Raw genomic sequence first — 23,736 nt, 5'->3', positions numbered from 1 at the left:
ATTCACCACTAAACATGTGAAGGCCATTATATTTTTCAAAGATTCCACTTCAAACAGGATCATTGCTTGATCGAACGTCCATTTATCCATCGTATCCTTGTCCAATTTGATATATTTTCCCCAAGTACCGGCTATAGCTTTAAACCCATCTTCATGTCAAATATAGAGTGGAACTTCCTTCAATTTGACCCACACTAGGTACCTTCGGTCTTCCTTACCAACGCAATAAGGAGTTAAGCTTTGAAACCATGGCTCAAACAAGTCCATATAGTCATCAAGCAACATTTTCATTTCTTCTTTTTCACCAAAGGTTACAATAACGTATAAGCCCCCTATTGATTGGACTTGTGCTATGATTTTTTTCCCTGAAAAGAGAGCATTCAATAGACTCACAAATAATGGAGCTCCTTAAATAGTCCACTGCACTTCTACCTAACCATTCCAACTCTCCCTCAACAATAACAATTGTTTGCCCACCTCTCTGATTGCCTATGTGGTAACTTTGTTTACCCTCTTACTTTACACCATCAATGATATTCCTGCTATTTTTAAGACTTTCTGTACTCTTCTTTTTTTCCTCTCTAACAGTTTTTTTGTCGACCATTAATGATTCTTTATACGTTTTCCCTCCTCCTTCCCTGAGCTCATTCATCTTTCTTTCACCCTTAAAACCCATCCTGTTAACATATGTAGTCCTCTACTTGTCAGCTTCCATCACCCTAATTCGTCTCCCATTTAATCTCCTCCCATGCCCCATCCATATTGTTCTTGTCATTTCCTTTGCTTCTTTATATCTTACGAAAGCATAGCAGGAGTCATTTCGGCCTTTTTGTCTTAGGATAAACACGTCCATGACCACCTTAAATTCATCAAAAGCGTTCTTCAATGGCCTCCATTCGACCTCTTTATCCAAATTACCAATGAAAATAGTGAATAAGGATTTCCTCCATTTTACCACCACCCATGGGTCATTCTTGTCCCCACCTCCCACTTTCCTGCTCTCTTGCCAATGATAGGCTTTCCATTAATGAAGAAGAATTGATTGAATTGTGATTTCAATCTCAAAAGAAGAATAAGGCTAGAAAAAATTGAGGAAATCATAACAAGAACCGTAATCAAATTGCTCTAATACCATGTAAGCAATTAAGAAATGGAAATAAAATGAATTGGTTGTATTATTTAGTCAAGAATTATTACAAGTTTGTATATATACATTTAAAAGAAAGAAAAAACCAAAAGCTTGATTACAAGAATGATTAGTTACTAATCTTAATTTAATTAACATAAATGGAAAATAGTTGACTTTGATTTAACTAACTCAAAGCACATGACTATCACATGCTTATACATTATTGATACCCTATAATAGCGGAGCAACACTGGCCTTAACAGGTCGAACTTTTAAGCCTTTCCAACCAAACTGCTACAAGATCTAACCTCTTAAGGGCCAGATCCGATTCGGCCTTCCAAGCTCAAAATTCAACCTTCTTGGGGCTAGACCTAACTTGGTCGATGGAAGTCCAGCCACCATTGCTGACAGCAAAAATGCGGCTCATTAATGCTAGAAGAGGGAATTAGAAAAAACTGAAAAAACCATATGTATATATTGTGAATTGTGATTTCCTTGTTTTTTTTTTTTTTTTTTGAGATAGATTTCCTTGTTAATAATTAAAAAAATGTTATTCCTTTCTTGGGTCCAGATCCCATACATTGAAACTTATTTAATAATTTACCATGTGAGATTTTTGCCATCTAGATTAATTTTTTTAGTAATCTAGAATAAAACCTCGATTTCAATAAAAAATTATTTTAATAAATTATATATCACGATATTATGAATTAAACTGTAAGTGTTTTTTTTTTTTTGTTGGAGTAAATGCGACATTTTATGTATACATTAGGGAATTTCATTCTCATTTCTTCACTTATAATATTGTAATTCATTCTCATATACAACCTGTTTTTCATTGATTTCGAATTTAAACATCTTCTATCTTAATCATTCATAAATATTTTCATATGTTTGACATTGGATACTTCATATTTAACTTTATGTATTTGGCATTTGATACGTCATATTTAACTTTAGATGCAAGAGCTAAATAAATTGCACTTACTCCCGCTCCCGATTTGTCACCCTAGACTATTTCTCCTCTTCATGCAATCTCATCTTTGGCGTATTAGCATGACAATTGCAGTATTTAATTACTTTAGTGGAAACTAATTAAAACGATTTGTTGCTCAATTTTAAACTTCACTCTTGATATCTAACGTTTCAAATAACTCTAGTATCATTTTTTTAAAAAGTAAAATTAAATAAATATTGACAATAATTATATAAATATCGATTTGAATCTGTAGTCATTGATGATCTAATTGCAGACTTAGTAAGGTATTATAGTTACAACTCAGCATGGACCTTAAGTTCTAAAACACCCAACTCTGACACCACTTATTAAGAAAAATCACTAAGTTAGACACAAATTATTAAATGCGAATAAGAAAATCAAGAATAAAACTCTAATAAAAAGAATTGAAAAATTAACTAACTATTGAAATTTATAGTTAGACCATGACACTTCTTTAGGTGTTTTAATTAAGGGTTTCTGAAGGCCAATTCTTTAGGTGTTTTTTTTTCTCTTTGTACATACATAAATCTCAATAACAACACATATTTATATCCAAAAAATAATAAATAATTTACCCTGGATTAAAAGCTTCTCTATCTTTTACTACCGTGACATTGATTTATAGCCAAATACAAAGGTCATTTAATTAGTATCAGTATCAGAAGTGGTCCTCTTGTTAGATCAAACCTCCATTTAAGTCAAATTCTCAAGGATCAGGCCGGAGAAAGGTGAAAAATCATTACCATATCTGGGAGTGGACCCTTATTATATCTAGTAGGAGTAAGAAAATAATGTTGACCAGGAAGTCTGTCGTAAGTCCCAAGCCAGCCATGTTCTTCTCAGGAATTACTTAACCCCACTCCCCCTATTCCCAGCTTACATTCCCATTTTCTTACAGCATCTCTACAGTTTCAAAGAGATTGGCATCGTGCCCAAACCTAGGAGGATTTTTCTTAGTTATTACTCCCTTTCCGGACTTTTGTATATAACTGCAATTGTGAGTGGTTTGGTACACATGCTTCGGATCTCAAAATTGCATGGTTCAACATTAAAACACTGCAAGCGATAGGAGAATATAATTGCTAATTAGGCCCACTGAAGTTATTGTCTTGGCTGTCATCTTTCTGACACAAGATAAACGAATCCAAATTTGAATTTCATGAGGACATTGATTTCTCAAATTAGAACACCATTATCACGGGTAGGGATGTTTTTTTACTCTTTTCTTTATTATTATTTTTATCAAACTTCCCCGGAGTTGCTTAAGTCCAACTCCCAAACTTGACTGTATAATCCCCATTTTAGGGGCTGAGAACTGTTGGACCAAATTAAATTGGGTTCTTCACCATGGATATGGATTTGAGTTCAAGGCTTCAAGCAATAAGTAGGCAGATGGCAGATAGCAGAGGCTTATAATAATCAGATCAATGAATTAATAATGTTTTCCGTTTATGTGCAATGCCTTAATTTGTGTTTCTGTTTATTCTTTTAGCGGTCACCAGGAGGGAAAACTGTCACGGAGAGGAAATCATACTGGCATGTCAGTCGAGTAGTTGGCTCTCTAAGCTGTTCTGGCAGGGCAATAAAGGGCTAATTCTGAAGCATATGCTGGTACAACGAGGTGTCAAAGTAACTGATTTTTACGAATGCACAAGCCCCTATCACGTTTTGACTTTAGACTAGTATCCCGAATTCCTAGTTGCGTTATCAAAGTAGTACTATTTATCCATGGCCATGGGAAGAAGTGTATCGCGGGAAGCACCTACTGCATTTGCAATTAGTAATGATTCAAATTTACTGTACTGATTTACCCATCGGAATTAGCATGTACATGTTCTAGCATGTCAATCTGTTACAAACATGGAATCCTTATTATTTTACTATATAGTACTTATTTTTTTGTGCGTTAGTTTTTCTAAACATGCATGAATATTGGGTTTATCAGGGAAACCTGAATGTTGCCATGAAAGGTTTAATGAGAAAAGCTATGAGTAGTTAATAAACCAAAGACCTTCACATATTGAGAGAATAGGGCCACCACTTCTGGTTATAAAATATAAATACATCGTTTAGTCACTACACATGAAGATCCTAACAGCTGCCTACTTTCCAGTTTTAACAACTCTTAGCAAGTTCTGAGACGCACACAGGTATATAAATCTGTCCTGTCACTGAGTACTAAATTAACACGCTTTCCAGTTTCCATTTTGTATCGCCGTTAACAACAGTTCAATATTCTTGGTTTTTGTTTTTTCAAGCTTACTCTGTCAAAGGAAGTTTTTTCAAGAAAATGCATATATGTGCCAGTTTTGGTTCTCATTGTGAAGTCTTCCAGTGCATCTGTTTATGGTTCTTCAGTCGAAAGTGCAAAACCAGCTTGTTTTCTGACGTTAAAAAGCTGTGAGACACATTGAATAAAATACAGAGTTCTTGGTCAACCAGCTGAATTCCGATGCCTCGGATTTTAAAATAGTCCCCATGGACTTTACAGTAATGTTTTTGTTCTGTAATATTTGTTTTGTTTGATAGTGCATTGGTCAATATACAGAGCTGCCGCTTGACATATTTATATTTGAGCTAAGAAAAAGCAGATCTATGAGGGCCTACAGCCCAGCTCGGTTTCCATGGGGTTAGGACACATTCAACTTCAAGTAGTCTTAAATCGTTTTTTTTTTATTTATTTAGAAAAGAGAGGATTTAAAGTTCAAACTCAGCTTTTGAACAGGAAATTCATACGCCCATTAAATGTTACTCTCTAAATACTTACAAGGAACCCTTAATAATAAATTTACAATAACTTATATATCTCTTGTGAATTCTAGTTAAGAAATGGAAATTAGCTAGCTCCTCGGATTCGCAAGTCTACTTGTCGAGAATTTATAACACCTTTTCAGCAAGCTAATAATTAAAGCAATCTTTTTTTAAAAAAAAAAAAGTTTAAGCGAAGCTGCAGGTTGGTTTGGAGATGAGTGAAGCTACATGGTAAACAGCCACATCAAATCGATCATTGTCTACCGAACCTTTGATGACAAAGTATAATACTTGGCAACAGAAAGGGAACATTCTCGTCAATAACTTAGATCTTTCATGAAAAAGCTGAGTTAAAAATATCCCTTTGAAAAGAATCATGACAAAAAAAAGATTAATCAACCACCACTGCATGCAAACATCAAGGAGCAGCATGAATGCGACCTACATTGATTAACATTAATTCAAGGTGTTTGGGTGGTTGATATTGTGATAAATTTTTTAGCCATCCAGCTAAGTGTGCAACTTTTGTGGGACCTCCTTTCATTAGCCATGGTTTTCTATATTGGTGATAAAAATTAAAAACGGTGATAGCAATGCAAATAAGATAATTGGGTACCAGAATTTTAGGAAATGGGAAAAACCAAGGCAAGCTAGCAAGAAGAACTAGGGGGGTGGGTGGTAGCAATAAACAAGGGGTTTTATGGAAGTTGACCAAGAGAGAGAAGATGAGGTAGTTGCACTCTCATCAAGCCCTCTTTAACTCATTTAAATGCCCTCTATAATGGCCCCCAAGCAAACATTCATTTCATGGGGAATACTACTTTTTCGTTGCAGAAACTAGTAGCTTGCCTCCATATCTGCTTCTTCGCATACTCCCACAGAATCTTTTGAACTTATCAAAACCTAATACATTATAAGAAAGATCTCTCTTTTATCCAGCCACTTATAATAAGGTTGTTTTGTTTTTTTATGGGTTTAGTTGACAAAACTGATTCCAAGGAAGTTTCTATGGCTTCTTTATAGGTCTCTCCCCTTGAGAGCTTGAACTCTGCTTTGTCCACAGGTGACATATTGAAACAAAGTACTAATATTTAGTATTTAATTATTTTGTTCAGAGAGAGAGAGAGAGAGAGAGAGAGAGAGAGAGTAGTTANAGAGAGAGAGAGAGAGAGTTTCTTTTAATATATTGACTTGGAGTACCACAAAGGGCAATAAAGACATTCTATTAGTGCACCCCATCCCCAGGACGTGAAAATTGAGGAGCGCTCAAATGACTAGAATGCAAAAGTTTTTTTTGTATTTACTATTAAATTACACCTTATAATTTGTACCAATTAATATATGTTGGAAGGGTGCAGTGTCCTAAGTCTTGAGAAAGCGTGTTGGCCCAGCGAGACAGGCATCCTCATTGAGAAAAATGGACGCATTTAAGTCAATAAGCCAGGTGGCCGGGACTTCTAGGAATAATCAATCAAAAAGAGCCCCTCAGTCTCACTCCCCCCTGCAAACAATTAAGCCCTAGAGGGAGTCCCACTTCTCTCCTGACCTGAGTTTCTCTTACAAGCTACGTGGCCAACCTAGTAGCTGTCGGATCCTCTGGCACTCTCAGCATCATGTTGGAGAATATGCTAATTGATGATCAATAATTCAGAATCATATAAATTATATATACTTAACAAGTTAGATGACGAGGGTGATTTGTAATTAGTAGAATTCAGAATTTAAGATTATATATATGTCAATAAACCCACATGGCACACTTTATTAATTAGTACCATATATCAACTAAGATACAGTTTGGATTATCAAAACTGTAACCTACACCCTAGGCTGAAACCCCTAATTGTAGTATTTCTCAGTGTCAGAATGCCTCAGCTCCAACATGTTTCAACTTTTAGCTTAGCCTTTTTGAGGAATTAATATTGGTTTGCAGAGTGAAAAAAAATGCGTTTCGGTTGTCCCAGTTTTCATATGCACTCTTAAGATTAAATGATCCAATTAAAGCAAAAATTAGCCATTACGCGGAGCATGCATATGTTAGTTCAACTTTGGGGAGGGTTTTGCAAATTGAAGCTCTCCAATCCCATGACAGAAAGGAAGAGAAACAAGTGAAGTCGGAAGGGGGGGAACCTGCGCTATGGGCTGGCAGAACAAGGGCAAAGCAGATGACCGAAAGTAACTGCACCAATTTAATTCAAAAGACAATTGAATCTTCAGCATTAACAGAGCAGTACAGACGAAGAAAACACAACAAAAGAAACAAGAGCATTAACACTAGCCTTTCCCTGTCTTCCTTTTCTCATTCTCATAACCATTGCTAAAGCTACACTCCCCTATAACCTCATTAAACATCACTGAAAAGGCTAAAGCCAATGCTCTCATTCACAGTAATAATTCAAAAGGAAACAAAAATGAGCAACAAAAGCTGGTAACAGAAAAAAAGTTCTTCCAGTCATTTTCTTTCTTGAATTCTAGCATTAAAAACATGTAACTTACACAGTACAAAGGGCAAAAAAAAAGACCAAAAAATATCCTACCACCGGCTCCCTAGTTGTGAAGAGGATTAGGACCTGTATGAACTATCCTCTTATCATCTCCATATAGAGTGTCCGGATCACCTTCATTCCCCACAGAGCTTGATGGAGCATGAAAGGAAGCAGTGTCGAAAAACCGGGCTTTCCTTGGTGGAGACCTGAAATACTGATGGCCGGCTTCTTCATGAACAGCGAAATGCAAACCAAACTGAGAAAAAATAAAGATGATCCACAAGAAGAAAAGTGCAGCTCTAGCTACACTACATCTGCTTCTGCCCCCTCTTGTTTTGACTCCTGTAAAAATTGTCATTGCACCGAGTTCAATTGTGGTGGCGCGCAACTGGAAAAACAGCAGTGCTTTGGAGTTTTAGACTCTGAAAGAAAGGACCATAAAAGGCCAAATGGGATATCCTAACTTGCTCTATATAGTGTAAATGGGAGTGGGTTTTGAGTTAATTCCTGAATCTCAAAGCAGTAGCAGAAACTGGTTAGCTAATTGCTAAGCTAGCTCTCTTTTGAGTACGAGTTCTGTGTGAGAATTGGAGAAATTGAGAGAAAAACTTTTAAACTTTGGGTGCTTCCTTGTCTTATGGGTCTGGTCACATGATCTTGGCCCTTGATTCCTGGAACCTTCTTATATATATCTTACTTCCCTTCTGAATCTTTGGACTTTGGACCTTTTACTCTCTCACCACCACCCCCACTGCTCGCATTTTCTTTGCTATTAGGCATCAGTTTTATAGTTTTTTTTTTCTTTTTTTTTTTCTATATATATATATATATATATTAATTCACTCATGCTGCTGGGAGAGGGTGTTGTGGGACTGTCCAGTATTAATAGCCGTTGTCTGCGGAATATATTCAAAATAGGTGTTAGATGAATTTATACAAAAAGCATTGGTAAAACAAAACTCGACGCTCTTGTAGTTGTACCAGTGCCACCGTTGCTTTTGTAACAGCAACTAGTTTTAATGTTCTATGGATTTCTGTTTACTTTCAAAGTTTCCTCTCTTATGATGACTGAAATACCCTTTCTGTTCATGTGCTTCCATTTCTTTATTGAGCTATATGGTTTGACTTGCCTGTGTCACCCAACTTAAGTGGCTTTCTTTTCCAATTTCACTTGCCTACACTGAGCAATGACGGCATGGTCATAGTTAAGCATAAAATCCTAGTATAAGAATTTCGGGTATGTAATTATGTAGATTCATATCTAATATAAGACAACCTAACATTAATGTCAAAGCAATCACGATCAGATAATTGGTAAGATAGATTGGCAGGTATCATTTTAAGATTCAATCATCTCGTTCCTTTTTTGGTGCAGTTGATTTAATTTTTTTTAATGGCATAAACCCCTCGATATTTGTCGGAGCTGGGAGTTACTAACCCCAAGCCCTAAAGGGAGTAGGTGAGCCAAGGGCCAGGTTCATATGCCATCCCACTCTTCTTGACCTAAAAAAATATCTGTTGAGCACAAATTTAATTTCTAAACAAGAGCTAATAAGAGTAAGTGACGTGTGCTAAACAATCACGAATATTTTTGCATGAGAATTGGGTATGGTAAAATTACGAATATATACTCTTATCCATGTTGTCTAAGCTCAGACAATACTTTTTGTTCGAATTTTATGGGATAGCTTAGGAATGGACAGCCTAGACTCATGGAATAAGTAACTGTTTTGACATGCCATAAGCTAGCTAGGTGTCCCCTTCATACAGTTATTACAAAAGCGTGTGATCATCACTCACATTCAATTCTCAAGAAAACGGCGAGATAAGGACTAGTCCCCAGCAACCTATAGCTGCCATGGCGACTGGGGAATGACAGCTAAAATCATTTTTGCTTCATCATCATCCAAAAATTCGACTGTGATGATTGCTTAATGCTGTCAAAGTTGGATCACATTTTTATGTCAACTGCTATTATATTAACATAGATAGAATGATAGATAGATGAATATGAACAGCATTTTTATCGGACTGTTCCTTCCGAGTTGGGAGTTATGACGGAGGATTCACCTTCTAGTATTTAACATCGTGTCCTTTTACTATTTAACTTTTACCCTTTCTTTGACAGTGGAATGAAACTATTTGCATGGGCAAGAATAGATATATGGGACTGTTCTCTGCAAGGTAAGTCTGTAACTATGATTAAGTTTGGTATATTGTTGAAAATGTAATTGTTAGAAATGTGATTACTGGGTATATGTTTGAAGAAAGATTCATTAAACTCGTACTCTAATTTAGGCTATGTATGACTTATAGGTATATGTCTACCCTATATGTAAATCAAATCACCTAATCAACTAAGTGCATTTGATTATACGTTATTCTATTCAAGATCTACCTAAATATCCTTCGTCAAGATTTAACTTAAGTTTTCAATTCAATCCAATTAGTAATCAAGTAATTAGACGCATTAAGAACAAAATAAAATAAACAACTTAAACTCATTAAACATGAGTAAAAGAGAGATAAACAAATCAAACTACATATTGAGTTCAGTCATAATCTTAGATAAATGAATTAGTTTTCCATCAATTTACACATCATCATCAAATTAAAGTTAATCATCAAAACAAAAACCAAGAAAATAAAATAACAACAAAAAAATAAAAGGAACCCAAGAGTTGAATTCTTGATGTCCAAATCTTTTTGAATTCTTCAATTTCTTCTTTAGCACCAATAAGACTTTTCGTTGATAATTTTGCGACTTGATTTTCAACTCTCAATCTGGTGTTTCATTCTCTACTAAAAGTACTTCGAAATGTTGTTTTTATAGGGCTTTAAAGTTAAGCCAAGTTGGGTGAAGAAAGAAATCAATTTCAATCAGGATTTCCTCATCAGATTACGCGGGCTGCGGCCTACTTCCTCCAAAGCCTCGACCTTGACCATTTAAATAGCAGATATCGTAATTGTTCTAAGACACCTGCAGTGCTCTAAATTCGATAAGATTTTTTACCACTTTCTAGGTTGAACTGGGTAAAGTGGTAAACATGAAAGTTGTATCTTTTTCTCTTAACTTTTCAATGATCAAGAATCACTTCATTTAGAACTCTGTAGAGAGAGTTATGGCCAAAATATCAAAACATATGTAGTAAAGGTATACACCTTGAAATTGCTCTTCTACTTCCATTAAAATTCTTCTTTCATCAAACATCTACAAAAGTACAAATAAATCAATAATAACCTATCTTAATCATATTAACACCAAATTAAGCATAAAATTAACTAAGATTAGATTGACTCACCTAAATTAGTTAATTTAAAATAATTAAATAAAACTTACTAATTTCTATGCATCACTACAAGAACTAAGTTAAATTACTATCAAAATTAAATCCAAATAACTTTATATCAGAGAGTTATCAAATACGCAATTATCCAATGCTTGCAATAAGTCCTCAAACTCTTAACGCTCCACGGCATGTATGTGTGCAGGATTTGTAGCGCTCACATTACCTTGAACCAAGGTATTTAAGTGTGATGTGGTCTAGTCACCAATTGATGGTTCCTCTGTCTTTGTTCTTCTTCTTTCTTTCCCAAAATTTGTGGCTTTGATTCAAAATAAATTTCTCTTTTCCTTGTGGCCTTCAAGGTTTAGGGAAACTTACCTTAAAACCTAACTTAACAAAAATTTGGGGCTTCACAATATTGTAGATTCCTTAATGTTTGTTAGCCCTAACCTACCCTTTGGATGTGCGATAGGCTTGAAATTTCCCTAAAACAATGGTAATGTCATTCTTACCTAGCTTTGAAAGGCATTGCTATGATAAGGAATGTCAAAACACAACAGGGTTTTGATTGTAGTACCTAACTTTGGGAAGCATTACTCTGATACCAACTTTTTCTTGAAAAGTTACGCAAATGTATCTAGCTTCAGGAAGCATTACTCTAATATTAACTATCACAGCCCTTAAACTTTAGCCAAGATTCGCACAGCCTTTAAGGCTTAGGGATAGAAAATCTAAGCAAACGTAACTCAAAATGTTACACAAAAATGCGGAAGCAAATATAATTGAACTTGAGGAAAAGAATTTGAGGAAAAGTAATTATATTATTCCCAAGAGAAAACAAATATCTAATATTCTAAGCAAATAACCTATGAATGCTAGAATGCTTGAATTCCTATTACCACTTGAGCAATTGACTCAGATGCCCTAGAACTTATGCTTAAGGGTCCCATTTATAATAGATTTTCCCTAATCCTAAAACAATTCTACTTCTAGTAGTCTAGTACAACTAAATTAGGTGACAAAAGATTAAAGTAAATAAATATTCTATGACTATCTAAAGTCCTAGTGCAAATAAAATAAATAATTACACAAGAACCTTACACAAATTCCCTTATATAATACTCTATTCAACCCTAGGTTCTTCATGCGAACTTCCTGTGCCGTTGGGCCCATAGTCCTGCAAGACTGGGTGGCTTGGTATGTCTATGGTCCATTGATTGTCGGTGGGGCTCCAATCGATGTTGGCCCAAGGTCGACTTCTGATCTTGGGAGGTGTGAGACATTTATTTGTGCTGCTGTCCCTACTAGTCTTGTAGGTTGTGCATGTCATGGTTTTACGGCCCATGATAAGTTGGCTAGGCTACCATGCCAAGCATGGCCGCAAGGTTAAAATTTTCTTCACTTTTTCCTTTTTTCTTTTTTTATTATTTATTGTTATTTTTTTTTTGGATTTTTGAATGGAATTGGGGGCCTTTAGCTTGACGAACTAAGAGGCCCATTTAAAAGAAAGTAAGGCTTCTTTTAGCTTTAACCCAATAAAAAGCCCAAAAGAAAATTGAACCCAATAATAACTTAATAGTGAGATAAACGAAATAAAGATAAGGTCGAACACAAAATGGTGTCTACAATGCTTTCTTTCTGTGTTTTTTCCTTTACTTACATTTCAAGTAGAATTAGAATTCTCTTAGGTTTAGGAAGGGTTATCTCTATATATAGCCCATTTATGTTTCATTGTAAGGTACCAAGTTGCAAACTAAGCTAATTAGAAAGCTATCAAGCAATTTGTTTAGGTCTAAGGAATAATATACTTATTGTTTCTCCTAATTCTTTTCTTCAATTGTCTCGCGCTTTTGTATTATTACGATTGAAGAAAGAAATTGGGAGAAATAGTAAGCATATCATTCTTCAAAGAAAACAAAATAGCTAAGACTTAGGCAAATTGTTTGATAACTTTCTAATTAGCTTGGTTGGTAACTTGATGCCTTACAATGAAATAAAAATGGACTATTTATAGTGATAACTTTTTCTAAACTTAAGAGAATTCTAATCCTACTTGAAGTGTAAGTAAAGTAAATAACAATGAAAGAAAGTATAAATAAGGTAAATGTTCTATGCCTAATAGAACACAACTAGCCAAAAATTCTAGACTAACTTAGCCACAACTTTTGTTGACAACATTGCACAAGAATTCTAACCCTAGTAAATTACTGTCCAACATTGGTGACGTGTAGTGCATTCGAAAACTCCCAATTATCGCTGGTTCAATGATGTCTGTTGTTGGTCCGATATTCCTATCGAGCTAGACAAGTCATGGATTCATGGTCCTTGAAACCAAGGGTTTAGTGGATAAACCGCACTAGGCCTTTTTCCTTTTCAATTGGTTTATTCAATAGCCACACTTTTTGACTTTCTTACCTTATTACGCTTTTTTCCATTTATTTTATAATAACCTTTTATGTTTTCTTTTTCTTTTTTGTAATAATTTTTTTAAATTATTTTATTATATTTCTTTCATATAATAAATATAATAAATTTATCACCACTTTTGACAAGAGTGTTATTATTTAGTCAAAATGCTTAGGAAGTCTTTGTACTAGGGTATTTTCTTCAATTTAGTCTATTTACTTAAAATCGTAACATTTTAGTCTTTTAATTTTAAGAATTGCTTCAATTTAATTTCTCTAACAATTTTCGTTTAAATTTATCGTTACGATGCTGACGTCAACGCTGACGTGGCGTTGACGTAGCTCCTAATGTTGACGTAGCAATGCCACGTTAGCACGTCAGGGTGAAGTGGCACTGCTACGTAACTCTTTTAAGTTCAAATGCTGACGTGGCACTACCACATCAGCATCTGGTCCCAAGGTGCCACATGGCACATCATGATATTGACACGTGGCACTATTATTATTCAAAACAAGCATGTTTTTACTATAGTTCAAACTCAAAACCTCTAGTAAGTATGTTAAAGCCTTTACCACCATACCCAAACCTTAACTTGTAATTATTATTTGCTTGTTTTTTATTTCTTCTTTTCTTTCTTTTTTTTTTCTTTCTTTCCTCAAAACTACATCGTTTTGAAGTATTTTTACACTTTCAAAAACCCTTTGAAGCCTTCTTCTCTAAAAAAGAAGACTCCAAAACGATGTAGTTTTAAGAAAAAAAAAAAGAAAAAATAAGAAAGCAAAAAAAGAAAAGAAAAGAAGAAATAAGAAACAAGCAAGTAGAATTTTGGGTATAGTGGTAAAGGCTTTAGCATACTTGATAAAGGTCATGAGTTCGAGTCACAACAAGAGCATGTTTTGTTTTGAATAATAATAATGCCACGTGTCAACCTCTTAATATGCCACATGGTAACCTTTTGTTGTGCCATGTGGCATCTTGAGGACCAAAATGTTGACGCCACGTTAACATGTCAAGTCAAAGTGTGATGTGGCAATGCCACATCATTTTTGATGATGTGGTAGTGCCACATCACCCTAACACGCTGACATGGCACTACCATGTAAGCATTAGGTGCTATGTTAGTGTTATGTCAGCACTGACGTCAGTATCGTAACGATAAATTGAAACAACAAATGTTAGAGGGACTAAATTGAAGCAATTTTCAAAATTAAAAGACTAAAATGTTACAATTTTGAGTAGAGGGACTAAATTGAAAAAAATACCTTAATTCAAGGACTTCCCAAGTATTTTAACCATTGTTTATATGCAGTTGCAATGTAGTTGATAAAATTTTTTAATTCTTATAATATTAAATTACTTCTAAATTGAAAAAAATTCAATTATTTGTATTTTAGAGTTTATGTTTTGGAAACTTTTATATTTATATATACAAATTTATTATTTAAATACATATTAAAAATAAGGGTAATATACGCTCACCTCCTTAACTTTTGATCATAATTCCAAACAAGTCCATTTGCTCTCGAAGTGAACACTCCGTTTCAAAAATATAAACATCGTTAACAGAAATAATAAAATAACTAAAATACCTTTTCTTCTTTCTCTCATTTTTTTCTCTCAAATAATGTGGCTAACCGACCACCCCACTACAGGTGCTTCCCAAGGATGGGAGTACCGATCAAGTGCTCCCCAAGGGAGGGGAGCACCCCAGAGAAAGGAGCACTGATCAGTGCTCCTTTTGTTAAATATATATATATATATATAATAGTAATTTTTAAAATTAATAAAAGATAAAATTGTCTTTCAATATTGCTACGTCATCAAATAAACGAAAATACTAATAGTTGACTAACGACTGGACGTATATGTCTAGCGAAAGATATTTTTTGGGACAGAGTATTCATTTTAAAAACTAATGAACCTACTTGAAATTATAACTAAAAGTTAGGGGGTATTCATTATGCATCGCACATAACCATAAATGTCATTATATGTAAAAGTAAATATTTCAAACATAATCAAATAAATCTGAAATAATAAATTAATTAATAACTAAACAATAAATAAACCATTCAACATATCGTCGGAGAAAATTCAAAATAAAACTAAAAAAAAACTGAATAAAATGGAACTTGAACCTGGGATCTGTTTGACTCTGTCTCACCCCTGAGGTTATTGTCATTGACAAAAGAAAAGGAAGTATCAATTGTTGGCAATGAATCAAAGGCTGAGGAAATCAGGCCCAATGGTAGGTTAAAAGTGGGCCTCATAGGCCATATATCCAGGCCAAGGAGGGTTCAGACTTTTAGGGTGTCCCCGTTTATTCAAAGCTCCAGTTTAGGCCTACCAACTTTCTTTCTCAGCCCATTTAATTATCACAAGCCCATTGCAAGATATTCTTTCACCCTTAATCTTGATACTATTTAATAAAAAAAAGTTATTCTCAACATTTATCCCTAATTAGAGAATTTGAGTAACTTATCTACTTCCAAATTTTGAAAACTATAAAAGATGATAAACCCTCATTTTTGGAATGATTGTTGAGGTGAAAGAGATAAAATTTTCACCATAATCTCATCAAATAACTATTACTGTACATTAGCATTTTTTAAAATTTCTTAATTTTTAAATTTCTTTTAAAAATTCAGATAAACCTTTCACATAAGTTAAAAAATTTAAAATTAAACACTTTATTTTTGCTTTAATTATTAAAAAAAAAACTCTTTTATAAACTACTTAGACATGTCAAGAGGTAAAATCCAAAAAGCTCTCTCAAAATACTTCAAGATAACACTTTGGTTCCTCCTATTTTAAAATGATATTTTTGATTCCTTGACTGTTAATACATTTAGTCAACAGGTAAAAATAATTAAACCTAATACAACATAAATATTTTAAGATATAAATATCTTTTATATTATTTTTATAATTTAAGGATATTTTCTTTTGAACAAAAATGCTCATTCTCCCTTTAAAAACTTTAATCAGAAAAAAAAACGTAAAACATTTTTATTTGAAGGATTGGAAATTTAAAATCGTATTTACCTTAAAACCACAAACTTTTTTCTTAGGGTAAAGCTTATTGTCATCAAATTCTTTATTTTTCCAACCGTTTAAGATTTTTTTTATTGAAAAAAATATATTACAAAAGTAAATTTTTTATTTAATGATGGATATTTCAAATTTGATGGTGTCAGGTTAAAAAATTAACTTTTTACTTGTAATTACTAATTTTATTGAAATAATTTTGCTCAAAATTGTTTTTTGGAATTAGGGTTTAAGTTGACATAAAAAATTTTGACTTACTAAGTATATAAAAGATTTTAAGTTTTTTTATTCTATATCAAATATTGAATTTTATTAAGTATCAAAATAAAATAAATTACTGTATTTAAAAATCTCGTTTTAAAATTTTGTGAAATTTTACTTTTTTTTTGTTAAATATTAAATTTTATTTATATCAAAATAAATTTTATTAAGTTTTGGAGGAGAACATAACAGTTTTTTTAATAAAGTATTTATATTTTAAAATATTTATATAATATTAATTATAGTTTTTTTTTTTATTAACTAACAATGTTAATAATTAAAAAATAAAAAATATTATTTGAAAATAAGAAGATGAAAGTGTTCTTTTTGAAATGTTTTTAGAGATTTTTTTAATTTTACCCGCACGTCAAGCGCATACAAGTTGCACACGGGAAGCGAGTATAGGTGACGTATATTGACTGGGCAAGGGGAATATGCGGACGGTCAAATGAAGAAGATTCGTGAGTCATGCGCATCTCCCCCTGCCCGATGCTGTTTTTCTTGTTGCCTTGAGGCAACTCCCCTTCTAACTGAAAATCAAACTAAACTCCTCTTCCTTCCTTCCTTCCTGCCTTGCCTCTTCTATAAATATTATTATATCCTCCCTTCACTTCTCTGCTCGCCACATCTTTCCAGGTTTATATTTGTTTATCTATATTTTACATCTATCCATCTCTCTTTCTGAAAAATGCATCTAGTTATTAAGCTTTTTGAAATATGTCTGCTGGAGTCATTGCTTTAGTCTCCAAAATGTTCTGTTAATTTCCGTTTTCTTGATGTGGAGTTGCTATTTTTGCTTGTATTTTCAGAACCCATTTTCGAGTTTGTGTCTTTTATGCTTGAAAATTCTTGGATTAAGGAGAAGATTTTTGAATGATTTGTTTTGGTTTTTAGACTTGAGCTTCCTTTCATGGGACTGTTGATGTCGAATTTGTTGGACAAAAATTTTGCTTAGGTATCTGAGTGGCTTTACTTCAGGCTCTGTGGAGTGTGGTCAATATTGAACATCTTGGGTTAATAAATAAAGATATTTTCTTTGCCATGACCTTTTATATGAGCTCAGCCTTATTTCAGTAGGAGTAATCTGCTACTAGTAATGAGTGTTTTTTTAATCAGAATATGCTTGGGTGTATATTTTAGCCATAGGGAGACATTATCATTCTTTTCTCGCTGTTTAAAAAGAAATTGGGGTAGTTGTCTTGTTTCAGTTGAAATCATTTAACTCAATAAAAGTGTGAAACTAGCCTCTAAGGTGTCATTAGTTCTAGTTGGTCAATTCCAGGACAGCCTTAATCGGTATTCATAAGCTTTCCTTTCCTTTTTTACGCATATACCCTAAAAGTTAGCTCTTGTGACCAGACACAGTTGTATTTTGATTTCTAAAATTTTATAGGTAGATAGAGCACAACCAGTGAGGTGTTCGTATTTGGATTTATGCAATGACTGAGGCTAATCATGCTTCGATTGGTTAAAGACATATATCTTAGGAGTAGATTTCCAAACCATGAAACGCAGTGCAAAATATGCAAATCAATATTTCATTTGTTGTGTTACTTTGGTGTTTTGATTGCTATTCTGGGTGGAATTCTTAATGATGCTCTAATAGGTTCATAGATTGAAGTTGTTGATCGAATGTTTGCTTTTATTTCTGAATGAAGGCCATATGACAAATAGGTGCTGCTTTTTTTTAAGGGCTATTGTATCTGGAGCTGGGATACAATATCTTCGTCATTTGTTTTAGAGGATATTTGTGTAATTAATCTTCCCTTGATGTTCAATGAACTATTTTCCATCCAACTAGATCTCCCAATAATTTATAGGACATTGTAAATTTTCCAAAATAGTGTTTGGTAGAAGCCTTATCCTATGCTTAATTTATTGCCAATGTGATTTCACCAATATTTCTGCTTAATTCTAACATTGCTGCTTTTTCATTCTACATAGATTAAGCATAGAAGTTGCTCCTTGCACTCTTCTTCCAACGGTTGCCAGCAAGTTCTTGCTGGCAGGTAAACCGTTTTGCGCACACTTTTGAAGATTATGTGTTCCCAAAGGGCATTGAAACCTAGTAAAGCCTTAGAGGATGTACATGGGGTGCAAGTAGTTTCTCATTCACCATTTGCATTGGAGGAGATTAACCAACATGGGGACTTCCAGCACACTCATGATAAATCATTTATTACAGCAAATCAACCACTACTGATTCAGTAAGTTAAAAAAAAAACTTATCCATCAAAACTTCTTGTTCAAAATATTGGTTGCTAGTGTTGATCTTTTTAAATACTATCTATCAATTATTTGTGGCTAGTCTCGTGCATATACTATTGTTGCCTGTGACCCGCCATAACATACTGCTTACACATGTTTTTCAGAGTATGGCAGCAGAGACCAGCTTGTTTAAGGCCTGTAAGATGTTGTATGCAAGGTATGGTAATAAGTAATAACGGTCTTCATTTTCTTGTGGTCTCTCTCTTGTTTTGTGTTTCTTTTTGTGTGTCTCAGCTCTCCATTCTGTTATGTAACATTCTTTGTCTATGCTTATCTTTTAAAACTTTCTTAGGGGACCAGAATCTTCTAGAGACAGTTGCCAATGTGTTAACATCACTTCCTTTTATTGCTCTTGGGATCCAGGCCCCAAGGTAACGTTCTCTTTAATTTGCTTAATAAACAAGATATCATTAACCATGTTTTGTTAATTCTTTGTTTACTTGGATGTAGGAAAAATTTGAACACTAAGCTGTATGCTAATTCACTCATTGGAGTTGGAGTTACATCTACTTTGTATCATTCTTCTAGAGGAAAGCTGAGGAAGTATTTAAGGTGGGCTGATTATACAATGATAGCCACAGCAACAGTGGTAAGTTCAAAATGATTTATAACTTTTTTAAAAATAATACTCTGGCAATGTAAATATACCACCTCAACATCTCACATTTTAGTGATGTGGCATATCACACTTACATGTGAACCTCAACAAATCTCTCCCTTTCACTTGTGAGTTGTGATCAGCTTCCCGTGCAAGCTAACCGTGCTATTTTTCTTAATTATCAATGCATTTTTGGATTAGCACTCAACCTCCATTTGCCTCCCTACATTCTGGTTGTCCACAACGCACCACTTTTTGCATTCTTTCCAAGCTGCTCATGCACCTTAGGCCCTGCATTCAACCAAAGGTTGTCCTAGTGCACCGCTTTCTTGCTTTTTTCATAAATACGTCATCACCATATTTTCCTCACCCTAGTCGAGCCTTTGGCTCTGATACAAATTTGTCGGAACAACCAACCCAAACAAGTCTATATTACATCAAGTAAATTCATCAAAAAATTAACCAAACATGCACAAGAATAATATGCTAAAATAACAACCAATGGAAACATCGGGATTTACTTGATACAGCTCAAGCCTGCATCCATGGGCAGAGACGTAAGAAATTTCCCATTGTCTCTGCCCATGAATGTAGGCTTTGTGCCAAATCACTTATATCCCAGTGTTTTTTTATTGTTACTTTTGCATATTATTTCTTGTGCATGTTTGATTATTTTTCTGATGAATTTATTTGCTGTCATATTAATTTGCTTGGGTCAGTTGTTCCTACAATTATCAACAAGCATAAATTTTGAAAATATGGCGAACTTTTATAATCCTCACACAGGTTGTGTTGGTATCTAATAACCTGAATAAGATGCTTCTGTTTAGATACTTGTTTATGTTACTGACTTTATTGATGCTTTACACAAATATATGTTTAAGCATTGTTCATATGCTCTATCTGTAGACTTGATTGAGAACACAATGCTACCTGCTGAAACTTTTCTTCTACAGTTCTACATTTTTAAATTGCTCACTTAGGTTCAAAATTTTAAAACTAAAAATCCTTTGTGCAGTGTCTATCAAGAGCCCTTAGAAATGAGAACCCAAAGTTACTGATGGCAGCATCTGCTTTACTTCTACCTGTCCAGCCTCTGATGGTTTCAGCTGTTCACACTGGAATGATGGAGGTAACTCACTGGTTATTTCCTTGGACTTTAATAAATGAACAGCAACCTAGGATTCCTATTATTTTTTCCATTGTAAACATATTGCAATTGATTAGATGGGGTCAAAAGAGCTATCAAATTTCTAATGTTTATTGCTAACTTCTCCATATTTATTCTCCTTCATGTATAAAATATATATTTGAAAGGGCAATATAAGTTATTCCTTGATGCATTGGAGTTCAAAATGCAACTGGTTGGTTGTTATCAAATAAGCTCTTTGGCATCACATAATTTACTTCCATGATGGAATTAAATTAAGCTTCGAAGTTAATTGTCAAAATTTGAATTAAGCATTTTGGGTTTTCAGTGGAAGCGTACCCAGTGTTAAAACTACATTCATGTGGATAATAATTCCAGGCACTATATGTGTGAACTTCTTGTTGTCTGAATCTTTGATTCCCCAATCATGGTGCCAGCTTGACAATATAATTGATAAAATTACATTCTAGGCTCAAACTGTTTGTATACTGAAACATTTTCCTTGCCATTCATCCATTCCAGGTAGCATTTGCAAAAAGAGCATTAAAAGATCCAGAACTAAGAATGGTTCACAATGTGCACAAGATGTCATCAATGCTGGGAGGTGTTCTTTTCATTGCAGATGATGTGTTTCCTAGTACTCCTTTCCTGCATGCTGCATGGCATCTTGCCGCAGCTGTTGGTGTTGGCACGTGTAATAAGCTTCTTGAGTAGCGTATATATCTCAGGTCAATCCCTATATCTCTGATTCATTCCTTACTATTCATTTATCCTGAGAGCTGGGAGAACAAATTTGCTTTGTTCGATCAGGCATAAAATAAGGTAGAATGTAGAATTTTTGTCTTCGATCAGCATGACATGCTGCATTATTGAACCTTGACCCAAAATGGGTCCTTTTATTTTTCTTTTTTTATTATTATTAATTATTTCCCTAAATCAGATGTAGTATGATGTATATTCATTATGTCAACCAATGTAGTAGATAGGTAAAACCAGGGATGTAATTGACTCTTGCCAAAAATCTTTATCCATTTGGATGTTCATGGACAATTATGAGAGGTATCTCCATTTCTGGTTTTTTCTTCTTTCTTTTCTTTTTTTTTCATTAAAATGAAATTTTGACATCTGGGATGCATGAGGTAATAAAAGTTGGTAAATTCGCAAAATAAATATTTTTATTCTTCTTTATAATAATATTTTAATCTCTTTTTCAATTCTTTTATACTCGCTTACTTATTAATTACTATATTTCTCATATGAACTATAATGTCACGTGGGGATAAAAAGTTTCAAATATATTGGTAACTCTTTTTAAGGCAATATACTCAAAAAGATACTTTATTCATATGCTTCCAATGTAGTAATATTAGACATAGAGAAGATAATTCCAACAAAACAAATACTAATAATCTAATAAATATATTATGTTTGAGTAAGCAACAATGATCTTAAAAGGTTTACTAAATGATATGAACCGAAAGGGAAAAAAAATTTACAAAACAATAGCAGAAAAGATGTGTTAACAAATAAAAAAAATAGGGTAATCAAATACGTAGAAGGATATAATACAAAAAGAAGATAAAGCTAAGATAAAGTTAACAAATAAAAAAACAGGAATTTAAAACCCCATCATCAGTATCTTTAAACATTTTTTTAACAAACAATGAACCTATACTTTGTTTTGATAGAGAGAAAGAGAAAGAATGGTAAATTTTGTTGTGTACATTGATACTATTAAACAATCAAGACTACAATGTTTTATCATATCATAGACAAATACTAAATTCTTTTTTTTTAGGTATAAATATCTAAATTCTTGACTAACGAAACCATTAAATATCATAATTTTTTTTATCTGCGAACTCATTATTGAATATCTTGAATCTACCTTGAAGTTGTTAGACCAATAAGTGTCGAAGAAAAATACGTTTGATGAAGAAAGTTCATACTTTTGAGTAAATTCGTATCTTTAATAATATATGTACACATAAATTTTGCATCAAATATTTAAAAATTTAGAGACATGAATTTACAATTGCTGGATTTTTTTACCAGAAAAAAATCCTCTTTATTAATTTCTTTAATCTTCGCTTCAACGAATGAACAATTTGAAACCTTTCTTCAAAGGCCTTGACTTGACGAACAATTTGGAGATTTCGTTTAAAGAATCTTATGACCTTAACTTGAACGAACAATTTGGAAACCTTTCTTTAAAGGCCTTAACTTAATCTTGAATGAAAAATTTGGATATTTCGTTTCAAGGATCTTATGACTTGAACTTGAACGAACAATTTGGAGACTTCGTTTCAATGGTCTTATGACTTGATCTTGAACGAATGATTTGAAGACTTTGCTTCGAGGATCTTGTGACTTGTTCTTAAACTTCTAACTTTCTTCAAGGGTCTTGTAACTTGTTCTTGAATGAACAATTTGGAGACTTCGATTTAGGGGTCTTGACTTGATCTTGAATGAACAATTTGGAGACTTCGCTTTAAGAGTCTTGCAACTTATTCTTGAACTTACGATTTGGAGACTGAATCGATTTGGAGACTTCACTTTAAGGGTCCTGCGATTTGTTCTTCAACCAACTTGCAACTTGTTCTTAAACGAACGATTTGGTCTTATGACTTAATCTTGAATGAACAGTTTGGAGTCTTATGACTTGATCTTGAATGAACATTTGGAGATTTCACTTCAAGGGTCTTGACTTGATCTTGAACGATTTGGAGACTTCACTTCAACTTACGACTTGTTCTTGAACTTCGAACTTGGCTTCAAGGGTCTTGAACTTTGAACTTTGCTTCAAGAATCTTGCGACTTGTTCTAAAACTTCAAACTTTGCTTCAAGCGTCTTGTGACCTGTTCTTACGAACAATTTGGAGACTCCGCTTCAAAGCTCTTATGACTTGATCTTGAATAAACAAACAATTTGAAAACTTTTCTTCAAAGGTCTTGTCTTAATCTAACAATTTGGAGATTTCATTTCAAAGGTCTTGCGACTTGTTCTTGAACTTCGAACTTTGCTTCAAGGATCTTGCAACTTGTTCTTAAACTCCGAACTTTGCCTCAAGGGTCTTGCGATATGTTCTTGAATCCACTCTGGAGAGGCTTTAATCTTCCTTCTAGAAAGGTCTTGTGATTTGTTCTTGAATCCACTTTGGAAAGGCTTTAATCTTCTTTCTAGAGGCTTTGATTTTTTCTTCCATCTAGAGGCTTTAATCTTCAGAATCTTCTGGGGCCTTGGACTTGTCGATCTTCAAAATCTCTTTCTTTCTTCCTCATTCCTTTCTCCGTGATTCATCAAATGGCTTGAAGGAGCACTGTATTTATAATGCTAGATAAGAGACTTTTA

The 23,736-nt window shown here is 33.7% G+C and overlaps 1 protein-coding gene across 1 annotated transcript; it reads left to right on the top strand.

Annotated features, from left to right (window-relative positions):
• LOC18609789 lies at positions 16,802-21,463 on the top strand. The gene is made up of 7 exons (XM_007045097.2): positions 16,802-17,004; positions 18,313-18,575; positions 18,741-18,793; positions 18,929-19,007; positions 19,087-19,225; positions 20,253-20,366; positions 20,907-21,463. The coding sequence occupies exons 2-7, from the start codon at positions 18,409-18,411 to the stop codon at positions 21,096-21,098; spliced, it is 744 nt and encodes a 247-aa protein (XP_007045159.2). The 5' UTR covers positions 16,802-17,004; positions 18,313-18,408; the 3' UTR covers positions 21,099-21,463.

This window comes from Theobroma cacao, chromosome 2 (genome assembly GCF_000208745.1).
Source record: "Theobroma cacao cultivar B97-61/B2 chromosome 2, Criollo_cocoa_genome_V2, whole genome shotgun sequence".
NCBI classification, from domain to species: domain Eukaryota; kingdom Viridiplantae; phylum Streptophyta; class Magnoliopsida; order Malvales; family Malvaceae; genus Theobroma; species Theobroma cacao.
The sequence above is the reverse complement of the archived record's forward strand: the minus strand, read 5'-3'. Positions and strand labels throughout refer to the sequence as shown.